Source organism: Lontra canadensis, unplaced genomic scaffold (genome assembly GCF_010015895.1).
Source record: "Lontra canadensis isolate GAN:19392208 unplaced genomic scaffold, GSC_riverotter_1.0 scaffold16, whole genome shotgun sequence".
Taxonomy (NCBI): domain Eukaryota; kingdom Metazoa; phylum Chordata; class Mammalia; order Carnivora; family Mustelidae; genus Lontra; species Lontra canadensis.
This window is the reverse complement of record NW_022631010.1, coordinates 26,108,338-26,120,257: the sequence shown is the minus strand read 5'-3', so window position 1 is coordinate 26,120,257 and position 11,920 is coordinate 26,108,338. Positions and strand designations below refer to the sequence as shown.

The following is an 11,920-nucleotide window of genomic DNA, read 5'->3' as shown; positions in this document are numbered from 1 at the left end:
TCACTCACCTGGAGAGGATGGGCTATACATAAAATCGCAAATTCAGTTTAATTGAATTCAACAAACATTTAAGGGAAGCTTTCTTTTCACCTCATTCTAGACATTATAGCAGAGCTCCATCATCAAGGTATTTAATTGACATGCACTCCATGGATGCAAAGAAAAAGAGAGCTCTGGAGGCAGGGCAGAAGGAGGGACACTCCTTAAATAGTTGTCTCAATCAATGAGCATTTATCCAGAGGCCACAAATGCAATCAAGCTTGAAAAAAAAAATCAATGCATTTAAAGCCAACCCAGGCAAAGAATACAAGTGGTTTTAAGGTTTTCCAGCCACTGATGAGGGGGAGAAAGAGGTTCCTGAGGGGATGGTCAGTATGTGTGAGGGGATGATTCCTTCAATATTCTTTTTTTTTTTTTTTTTAAAGATTTTATTTATTTATTTGACAGGCAGAGATCACAAGTAGGCAGAGAGGCAGGCAGAGAGAGGAAGGGAAGCAGGCTCCCTGCTGTGCAGAGAGACCGATGCGGGGCTCGATCCCAGGACCCTGGGATCATGACCTGAGCCGAAGGCAGCGGCTTAACCCACTGAGCCACCCAGGTGCCCCGATTCCTTCAATACTCTGAAGGAAGAATCAAAGAAACAACAGGTGGCCTGACAGAAGACTAAGGGACCCTCAGAAAACCCCATGTACTGTCTCCATGTCGAGGGTAATGGCCACCAGGATGGGCTGGCACGTTGTAACATTCCTGCACGTGCTGCACTGTTACCCACAGTGAGACACCAAGATGACCCCCTTGATGAACGGGGCCCCTCCCTGCGGTGAGATGAGGTGGGCCATGCTGTGCACAGGGTGCCAGAGGGTTGCTGTGCAGGGCTATGAATCCCAACTTCTGATACCTGCTAAAATAATGTAAACCTTTTACATTACACTCTTAGTTTATTGGATCTCTATGTTTTACATTACAAAATGTCCAGGGTAACTTTAACTACATGAGGTTTTCTCTTTATGCTCTTTGAGAAACTATTTCAAGAGGCATCCTGTAACACCCAAATATAACATCTTTGTCATCTACATCATCAGTGATTATCGCCAGAGCCGGCATGTGTCACCCCTATGGCATGACAACCTGAACTAACCCCTCACTCTGGCCATCCTAGCTCTTCTCCGCAAGCCTCCCACATCCTTTGTTGCTGGTTATAGAGAGAGGGGCACGGACAACGAGTTATGTCCATGCCTTTGTTAGGAAGGGTAGGACACCAGCCTGGGGCGGAGGCTCTGAGTGAACCTGAACTGGCTTCAGGCACATTTGTGTGACACCCCATCACTGATGACACATGAGGTTGGAGCATGCCAGCCATTCATGAGGCTCTAAGCCTCTCGCTATCCCAGAACTTTGTGTGTGGTGACACCTGAGCTGGCCTTGGGGCATCTCAGTGTCACCCCCTTGGATTCACCATCCATGACATCCCTGACCACCTCTGCTTGGCCCCCTCCATGCCCATTCTGTCACCTGCCTTTGTTTCTTCATGACTTTCCCAAGCTCTGCAGTTACTTCAACAGCTGTTGGTTTATAGGTCCACTGTCTGTCTCCTGCAAATGGTGGTTCTTTCTCTTACTGATCACCATATCCTGTGAGCTCAGATCAGCACTGAGCCCCGAAATAAGTGTTTTGGATAAATGTATGCATCGTTAGTCATGCATATCGATCATCTGGAATGAGTTCTAGGGGCTGATGTTTTATGTTCCAGAGTTCACATCAGACAGGGACCCCTGTGTGCTGGGGCTGTGGTCAGAGAAGGCTTTCTGGAGAACGCGGGCCTTGGCTGGCCCTAAACGATGGGCAGAGTTGTTCATGGGCACTGGATGGGGCAGGAAGATGCTTCAGCTGTCGCAGAGGCCGGTGTGACCAGCTGCTGTTTACCTCCAGTGGAGGGGGCTATAGGGTGACACTGAGATGCCCTGAGGCCACCTTCAACACTCCAGGGCAGTGGGACCCAGAGTGCTGTTCAGGCTGGTGCAAAAACCTTGTCTTTCAAATCTGAGCTGCAACATGAGAGCTCTACTGGAAGTTTGGGTCTGGAGGGCCCCTATTGGTTGCTAAGGGAGAGCCCCAACTTGTAGGTGTGGGGTGGGCAGGGTCCGGGGCAAAGATGTGGGCTCCTTATGCCTGAAGTTGCTTGAGAAGGATGCTGAGGATGCTGTCGGGATGCTGGAGCTGCTGAGGAGGCATGGGAAGCAGAGCCCAAGGCAGTCCACCTGCTCACGGCTTCTTTGTTGTGGCACATTCCTCAAGATCCATCCTTCAGGCTCCGTGGCTCCACTGTGGCTGGGGGATCTGGTCTGGCTCATTTTTCATGGAATCAAATTTGCTTTTCTAACTTTTAAGTTGCAAAGCATATTTATTTTCTCTTTGATACACAACTTAGAAGTGAGGGGAGTTTTCCCGGTTCCACCACTGTAATGCAGCTCTGCTCCCAGAAAAACGCAGCTAGGTTTTAGTTCAGAAGGGGATCTCTTTTGCATTGATAAGCACAGGAAAACTGAGGAAGTTTGACTGCAAAGAAACCACAGAATGAAAAACTGTATAAAGTGCCATGGCTCTGTCAACCGTGGTTCAGCTAACGTTTATGCTGAACATTAGCTACCCCTTCTCTTTGGTTCTGCTAACTGTGGCCTTCTGGAAACACAGGCCCCTGTCTTTTGCACCTAGAGAGACAGAAGCTCGCACTGTACTGTGCAGTCTGAGTGCATTTTCTAAATCTATCCAACCGGTCTCAATCAGAGTGAGTCTGAGAGCTGGACACTGCCAGCAGCTGGAGGCAGGAGCTCAGGGGGAGGAAGGGCACCCCACAGCCGTGAGTCCCGGAGCCATCTCCATGAGGGCCGAGTCTCATCCTTCAGAAGAGGGGAGGCTGGCCTGTGTGGGGGCAAAGTGAGGGACATGAAGGCACTTCACAGATGGCCTTGTGGATCGTGGGCCTGATGGTGGGAAGACAGAGGCACCTGATAAAGTTCCAAAGAACTTTCACTTCCTTGTCTTCAGCTTCCTAAAATCTGTATTCTTTTTTCCCAGAACTCACCATCAGAGACCGTTGTTGGCTGGGTTCTCCAGGAAGCAGTTCTAAGTTTGGGGTAAAGATGTTTCCTGGAGAGTGAGTGTTTGTGTGTGAATAATGGAGGAGGCTGGACCAGGCAGCCATTGTGCACCTGTGGCCAAGTGAAGTGCCCCAGAGGGACATGAGTGCTGGGTGGAAACAGCCAGGCTCTGTGCCACTACCTGGCTCAGCCCTTGGCCAGGGCTGTCCTGGGAATTGTGTGGCCACAGTTAATGCCACAGGCTGCCAGCTGGCCCCATTCCTCAGAGAGGATAGTCAGGGTTTCAGAGCAGAACATCTGCGTCAGACACAGGGCTACTTAAGAGCAGCTGGAGGGGCCTTAGCTCCTATCCTCAGGAGCCAAACTGAAAGTTTGACCTGCCAAGGATTTGGGGGCATTTCTCAGGGACAGCCCCTTCTAGTACCTGCAGATGGCTGTCCTTTCCAGTTCCCTTCTCTGCCTCACCTGGGGGTGGCCCTGTGTCCAGGATTCTCTCATCTGTGTCCTGGTGGGCCCCACCATTTCCCCCTGACCCAAGGAATGTGGTTCCCAAGGGGCTCCACACTGAGGGGAGAAGAGCTCCAGGCTGGGCTGAGTTTGCCTGGGAGCCCCAGTCTGAGAGGGCTCAGCTGTGGCTGGATAGAAGGCAGGCCAAGTGAGACCCTGTGGACCCCAGCCTGGGGAGCTTCGTCATTGTGTCCCTAGTCAAGCCTGACACCTTCAGGTGCACCCTTTGCCAGGTGCACCTTCTGCCTGAAGGATTCCAGGGAACTGGCTCAGTGACACAGCCACATCAGGATCCTGCACAGGTACAAGTTAGGTTTCCTGTTGTGGGAACAGTGGGATCAGGATCCTGAACGTGTGGGCGGCTTGAGCCCACCGCACACAGATTGGCTGAGACCTGCAGGCATAGATGGACAGCAGAGATGACGTGGCTGGGGCTGAGGTAGAGGTGGAGGGGAGGAGCGGTGAAGAGTTCGGAAAGACTATGGGCCTTTCCTTTTCTTCGGAAAGACTGAGGAGCGGCAGTCACAGGGATGGAAGATGCATGGGCTTGGGTGCTGTAGGGCTTAACTGTTTCCACTGCCCCCCGCCAAGTCCTTGTGTTGAAGGCCTGGCCCCCAGAACTGCAGAGTGTGACTAAACGTGGAGATAAGGACTTCAGAGAGGTTAATAAGATAAAATGAGGTCTTTGGGGTATGCCTTGATCCAACAGGACTAGTGTCCTTATAATAAGGGGAGATGAGGGGGTGCCTGGGTAGCTCAGTGGGTTAAAGCCTCTGCCTTCGGCTCAGGTCATGATCTCAGGGTCCTGGGATTGAGCCCCACATCAGGCTCTCTGCTCAGCAAGGGAGCCTGCTTCCCGCTCTCTCTCTGCCTGCCTCTCTGCCTACTTGTGATCTCTCTGTATCAAATAAATAATTTTTTTTAAAAAGGGGTGGTAGATGTGGACACAGACACATACAGAAGGAAGACCATGAGGAGACACAGGGAAGGTGGCCGTCTGTAAGGCAAGGAGAGAGGGCCCAGGAGAAAAAGCCCCGCTGGCTCCTTGATTTTGGACTCTGGTCTCCAGATCTGTGAGGAATGTGTCTGTTGTTTCTGTCCAGTGCTTTGTCTCTGTGGCCTGCAGACGTGACTCTTCAGGGAATGCTCTCATTCTCCCGGATGCAGGATTGCAGCCTGGCATGCACGTCCCCAGGGATATCTTGTCCCTCTAGCACATCCGTGCCTTCTGTGCATTCTTACCTCCCCTCCAGGCCTGGATAGGGTCCCTGGGAGGCACCCAGGCTTTCTTCTCTCACTGATGCACAAGCAGAGGTGTCGCCGCCTAGGAGACAGGGCCTCTCGTCTGAACTCTGGCTAGCTATGGACCTGCTCTGTCATACAGGCAAGGTCCTTTTCCTCAGACCCTCAGTTTTCTCATCTGTAAAGTGGGAATGAAGAAACTGCAACCACCTGGAAGGGTGAGGTGAGATTTAAGAGGGAAGGGGGACATGATGATGTCTACTCCCCACTGACCATGTGCTGGCCCTAAGGGCACAGCCTTCCTCCTTCCCCAAGGCCACCACCATCTTCCAGAGATGTGGGAACATGGGCTTGATTTTCCTAGGCTCAAAATAAAATAAGATCGATTCTGTCCAAGGAAGGGTAAGGGACCAGAAATCTCAGTCCAGGGCAGTGGAGAGAGCATGCTGGACTTCCTTGGTCCTGGGACTTCACATCTGACCCTTGATAATGTTGGAAAACTAGAAAGGTCACCCTCTGTTTTTCCTGAGCACCAGTGGCAAACATATTGGATTCAATCGTAAGGCATGTGTTGGGGCATTAAGATTGTGAACCTTGGATTCAGGTAGAACAGTAGCGTGATTCAGATTCTTGTTATTTGTGTGACCTGGGACAAATTCTTTCCCTCCCTAAGCCCTGGTCTTCCTGCCAGGATACAGGGGTCACAATAGTGTGTAGCACCTAGCCCCTGGCATGGACAGAAATTACAACCCTAGAGCCTGGTGACTGACAGATGTCCTGCTCTCTGTAACTTCCTGTTATCCTCTGTGTCACTGTTCCTTTATCCTTGGACTCTTAACTAAAGAGGACAACCCAAATCAATTCTTCAGCCACCAGATTATTATTCTGTAGGTAGGTGGCCTTCTCATTCTGTGGAAATCGAGGCCTTAGCCTTCGGCTGTGCCCAGCATGAACAGATGTGCAGTGATGACCATGCCCTCTTCTAATTTAAAGTCCTTGTTATTTTAAAAAGACCTATTACCTGAGAATGCACAAGATGCCAGATGGAGATTGGTTTGGGTTACTTGAATAGCTAGATCTCTTTGGGGATGATAATGAGGGGAGAGTCATCTGGGACCTCTACACTTCATTCCATCAAGGACAGAAATGAAAGGTGTGGGATACTGGAGTGACCTGATTTCTGTTTCTAAATCAGGCACTGTTGCTTGACAGACCATCTCTTTCTTCCTATTGTACAAGGACCTCTTGGAGTAAAGGAAAGTCCTACGTCGAGGTGCCCCATTGGGAGACTGTGTAGCCCTTTACCAGCTCTTGTCTAATCCAGGTTCTCTTCCTATTTACTGGGAATACATTATGTACCAAGTCAATAGGAAAATGCACATTTAAGAAAATGTGCTGGGACCATATGCAGGGAATGAAGACATTAGTTGATTGAGAAGAATGCTAACTGTTCCCTATCTTGTCCCAGCTATACATCTGGATTAGCTTAATAAAATAGTTTGAATCTAAATATGGATTCTCTGGTGTAGACAGACAACAGACCCAAATCCCTGTTTGCTTTCCAGCTGAGTCATGAGCTGGATTAGGTGACATGAGGTGTCATAGTCAAAAGGCCCCAGAAAATGGACAACTATATGTGGTGTGGCCCTGTGATGTCCTGAGTTCTCACACTCTCGAAGATGTAGTGACATTTTATCTGTCATCTATCAATCAATCAATCATCTATCTATTAGCTACTTACCTACCTACCCACCTCTTAAATTGGCCCCAAATGACCCGATTTCAATGAAAAACCAGGTACCGCCCCCTAAAGCCATCGGGATGTAGTGGACACATGCCCTGGAACTTGACCAGCCCCTCGCAGAATGACTTGCTTTCCATCAATTTCTGCTGGTCAGTCGGACACATGGCCGGGTGATGAATCGAGATGGGTGAACCTACCTCATTGGCCTGGGTAGGCACAGCCCTGCGCTCACTGTGTGCTAGAGGAAAGGGCATCTAGGTGACAGAGGGCAGTGACGGCCATCATCTTGTTCTCCGGAGCCTGGATCTGCTGCAGTGACCGCTGCATGGCAGAGCCCGGTGAAGCAGCAGTGAGAACCATGGCACACAGGCCAGAGCAGTCACAACGCTGTTTGCCAAGCTCAGTGGAGGCAGAAAAGCTGAGACAGTGTGTCCGACAACGCCTTGTGCTTCTCAGCACTGTCTGGGTTTAGAAAGCCCTGGGAATGTCTCCAGCCTGGTGCTTCTCCCTGGAGGCACCCGCGTTCTCTTCTGTCACCTCAATGATGCTTCCTGAGACAACCAAACTGCCTTTTCTACCTGGTGGATTTGCGCACATCTTTTGAGCCCCCAAGGGCCTGCTCCTGCCCTAAGATGCACTCTCTAGGACAGAGACCTATGTGGTGCTCCACTCCCTGTGGTCACCACACCCTGCTGTGTCGGGCTGCAGCGCTTGCTCTTCTCATTTCCCTGGAGCTTGTTCAGAGGCTGCAGCAGGCTGTGGTCCATCTGTCATCCCTGCAGCAAGAGGCAGCCACCGGCCAGCAGAAGGCTGCTGCACCCTAAGTGCAGGTCCGGCAACTCCCGTCCCTTCCCTCCTCATCCACGTGGAGATCTGACCTCTTGCTCAGCAAGGGGCTCGGCAAGACCAGCAAGAGCTGGTAAACGGGGCTCAGCAAGACGACAAAGTCCTTACTTGTTTTACATGCTTGTCTGGCAGGGAGCCAGCCGTCTGCAGGACCCGAGCATCTGTGGGTTTGGCGTCCACTGTTGCTTTGCTAGGTTGAACAGATTCTTTGGATGAGAACCTCAGGGGAGTGAGGCCACCACCCCTTGGGCGATGCAGCTCATCCTGGAGACCAGGGAAGGGCTTTCAAGAGGTCATAGCAGTGGGGACATCACAAAGACGTCAGAAATGTCTTTCCACTTAGGGCTCTATCTGAGGCTCCCAACCTCAAAGGCAGGAAGAGGTGAGAACGTGGCCTCTAGATAAGAGATGGTACAGCTGTACTTTCTGAGAGGGCGGCCCTAGCTCAGGGCATGAATTCTAACACTTTATTGCCAAATTGGGTCACCAGATGTCAGCACCTATGACAACAAATACAGGTGAGCTTCGAGGTGCATAAAATTATCCTCATAAAGGCTATTGCTCAAGCCAGTTCACCAGGGGCCTCTAAGAGACACTATAAAACTTCAAAGGCAAGGCCCTGACAGTCAGGCCATGGGCTCTGAAAGGCAGTGCTGGCTGTGACTCAGCTGCTGTAACATTTGGCATCGTTTCCTAGAGCGATAGCAGCTGTTGGCAAACGGTCAGGCTGGTGTGTTGTAAACCCAGGGGCTGCTCTGAATGAGAGTTCCCTCTAACATCTCGAGAGGTACATGGTGACTGGCTGGGTGTTAGGAATGCCCTGTCCCAGATTTTGGAGAGTACAGTCCTGTTTCCTAGCTCTAGCTGTGAGGCCTGACTGTGACATCTTGGGCAGCTGCTGAGGGCTCAGTGACAGATGGATACAGCCTCCCTCACTGTGTCCTCCATGGGAGTCACTGTAGTTCCCTGGGGAAAGCTGGACTCTCGGCTCAGGCAGGGACACCAGGTGAAGCAGGGGACACTTGATGAATCCAGGGATGCTTAGTGAAGCAGGGGCAGAGAGGAGCTTGAGGGGGACATCTCTAAGGATGAGGGAAGGAGATATGTAGAGGAAGAGGACCCACCCTAACCATGTGTGCCAAAGTCACCTTTTCCAGGGAAGTCACCCCAACCCCCCTCCTCGTTCCCACCACCCTCCGGCAAATATATGCTGTGAAACACAAACCAAAGATGCTTTTATGTTCCCAAGAGTCTTGACCCACAAACAATGTGCTCTGTGCCCAGATTTTTCTTACTTTGTAGAGCCATGGTCAAGGCTGCATGGTTTTTAAGAGAAAACTGAATGGGCTTAGGATGTGATGGTTGGGGTTGCATCTTGACTTTGCTGTTTCTCTGGCATGTGATTCTTGGGGGGAAATTACATATAAAATGCTTGTAGTCAGGAGTTCTTGCAAGATTGAAATGAGTGGCTGTCGAATGGGGAGCTTCGTCTATGGTCAGGGGGAGGCGGCAGGGTCTACCTGTTGTGTGGGCAGGGTGGCACCAGGCTGGGGAATCTCGTCCTCGCTCTACAGCTGCCACGTGCTGGCTGAGCTACCTTCTCTGAACCTCAGTTCTGTTGCCTGCCTGTCAGGGTTCTTGGGATGATGTGAGCTGATGTGGGTCTAGTGCCCAGTGCAGGGCCTGCCTGCAGAGGTCAGTGCCCCATCTGTGGTGGCTGCACCAACTAGAGAAATGTGAGTCTAGAAAGGCAGACGTGCCCCCGACACAAAAAGATTGCCATGCTAAGCATCGGTCAGTAATAGCTCCGCTGAGGATGGCATTCAACCACTTCCTCCGACACCAAGGCCAAGCCAGTTGTAGGAATGGGCCACATGGGGTCCACCTGTCTTGTAAGCTGCAAGGGCACGAATGCTTCTTTAAGTTGTCCTCTGACTGGTTTGGCCTTGACCCTAACAACCTAAAACTCATAGGGCCACCTGCACCATACGGTCTTGTGCTGGTTCTTGAGAAAGACGGGGCAGAACTTGAGAAAGTACAGGGAGGCCCAAGTCCCTTTAGCATGAAGTGTTCCATGTGGAAAGACAGGGGGCTGAGAGAAGATGGGAAGGTGGTCTAGCAGGAGACAGAGCATGTGGGCACCAAGGGGCTGGGATACAGCAGCCATGACAATAGTGGTAGAGATGGTAGGGAGGACATAAGGGGTGGATTCTACTTCTTAACCAAATCCAAAGATATGGAACTTTGGGCACCTCTTGAACTTAAAATGGACCAATTTAGGACAAATACAAATAGGCCATTTTACACAAGTTTGGTCATGATGAATACATCCTGAGATATTGGGCTGAGAAGATGGGAGGACACAAGTTGTGGGATGGGTTGTCCAGAAGACTGAGAGCAACCACAGAGACCCCATCACCAGCACATGAAGTCGCCAATAGTCCTCAGAAGTGGACATTTGTTATCCTTTCCTAGATATGAGGTTCAGAGATGTGCACCCATATGGATGACACAGCTGGCTTGACCCCAATCCATGCACTCCATCACCAAGTTACCCTGACTCTTACAGGGAGTTTTGGGCTTCCTCCATATATTCTTCTTTGGGTTAGGCCCTTTGATTATATTTCTGGAGCATCCACTAGGGAGAAATGCTAGATGGAGCTTGGATTTAGCCCAGAAAGGTAGTGCTAAACACTTTTAGAATATTAAGCATTTAAGGTCAAGGGCAAGGGGGCAGGTGAGGGAGATGAAACACGATGAAACTCTTTTTTCTAGGACGGTGGCTCCTGACTTGTGCTGCATATGGGAATGACCAAGCAGTGGCCCTGGTCAGGGACATCAGGATTTCTGGAGCTGGGATCCAAGTAGCAGGGAGTGTTTAAGTGCCATGAATGGAACCACTGTCCTAGAGAGATGGCCTCTGTGTCCCCTAATATTATTATTAGGATAAGGATATTAACTTGAGCAGCCAGGGGTGTTGTGACCCTTGTCTTAGGAGACCCTCCTACTCTTTTATCAGCTGAGTTCCAGATTGCTCTGTGGTTATTTAAGACAAGTGAAAAGTAGAAATGAAACCCAAGACTGGAAATTCATCAGGAAAAAAAAAAAAAGTCTTAAGCAAGAAAGCTAAAAGATAATTTTTTTGTTAAATAATGAACACTCGTAAAACAGCAGTGAAATGGTATTAAAATGTCTGATTACTTATTTCTCAGCATTCGTCTGATAACTTAAGCAGCATGAAGCAGTAGTTGCACTTAAAAAAATGACAAGAAAATAGCTATTCATTTAGTCGACAGGGAAGGTTCATTTCTTTTTAAAGATCACTGGTGTCACTGCTTATCACCAGGGCGTGTGTCAACACAGGCGTCTTTATGCTGAGACGGTGTCCACAGCTCCTTTGCCTACAGTTCCCAGAGCAAACCTCGGTCCTTCCAGGAAGGGTCTTTGGAGGGTCTGCGGCCTGCCCCCCACCCTAGATCAACGAGGCCCCAAGACTGAATATTGCTGCGTGGTGGCTGCTGAGTTTGGACACGTTCCAAAAGAGGCTGGATGTTCCTAGGCTGGGGCAGCATGGAGGGAGTGTCCAGTGGGCCTGGGGATAGACCCCATGCTATTCTGGCTTTGCATTCTCAGGGCTGGACCCATCTGAAGTCCAATGATAGCTGGGAGTCCTGCCGGAAGTTTTGGTTCTCTTCCTGCCAGCCCCATTCTCTTCCTGCAAGGGAGGTTCGTGGATGGGGGAATGCCGGTGGAGTGAAGCAGGGCCACAGACAGAAGTGGCGTGTCCCCTGCCCTCTGCCTATTGCACCATATTCCATAAAAAATAAACACATTTGTACTGTTTGTGTATTGCTAATGCTATGGCATTCCAGGCACTGGCAGGCTGCAGAGAGAACTACACTGTCATGAATCCACCAGAATCCATCCAAGAAGGCCTTGTGGATCAGGATCTCTGGAGCTTCCCTTTGGAAAGGTCAGCAGTGCCCATCTGCCTCGTGCTCTACACAGTGCTGTGAAAATGAAATTAAAGGGTAAAAACAAAAGAAATCCATGGGTAGAAAAATCCCAGGGCTTTATGGAGCCGTTCGGCAATAACTTAAGAGTGTACAGCATCACACAGGTGTGTCTACCTGCGCGTCCACCCTTGCCAGCCCTGTCTTCTTTGTATCTGCATACGACTGGCCCCGGATCTTCCCCTGTGCGCCTGGATGAAGCTCATAGGTGGTTGTTCTTGGAGAGGTAGGCGATGAGGGCCACAGCCACGCCCACGTAGATGCCAGTTCCGATCGTGATGGATAGCACAGCCAGGAACAGGGCCCGTCGGGAGCTGGTGCTGGCCTGGTGGAAGTCCCCCTTGGCCACGGCTTTGTTCGTCTGTTGGAGAGAAAGGAGGGAGGAGAAAAGGAAATCAGGATGAGCAAGTCGGAGCAAACGATGTGAGTATAGTGCTCACCTCTGGCGCACTTCCAACCTTGAACTTAGT

At 50.5% G+C, this 11,920-nt stretch overlaps 1 protein-coding gene across 4 annotated transcripts in view; it reads right to left on the bottom strand.

The window, feature by feature from the left end:
* Positions 1 to 10,529: 10,529 nt before the first annotated feature.
* Positions 10,530 to 11,920, bottom strand: part of SYNDIG1 (synapse differentiation inducing 1) — a 174,732-nt gene continuing 173,341 nt past the window's right edge. For 3 of the 4 annotated variants that reach the window (XM_032859336.1, XM_032859338.1, XM_032859337.1), the window contains exon 4: positions 11,653 to 11,811. In XM_032859336.1, coding sequence (XP_032715227.1) covers positions 11,653 to 11,811 — 159 coding nt within the window. Of the gene's footprint in view, positions 11,812 to 11,920 lie in introns of all 4 variants that reach the window. The other variant, XM_032859339.1, reaches the window with a different exon arrangement.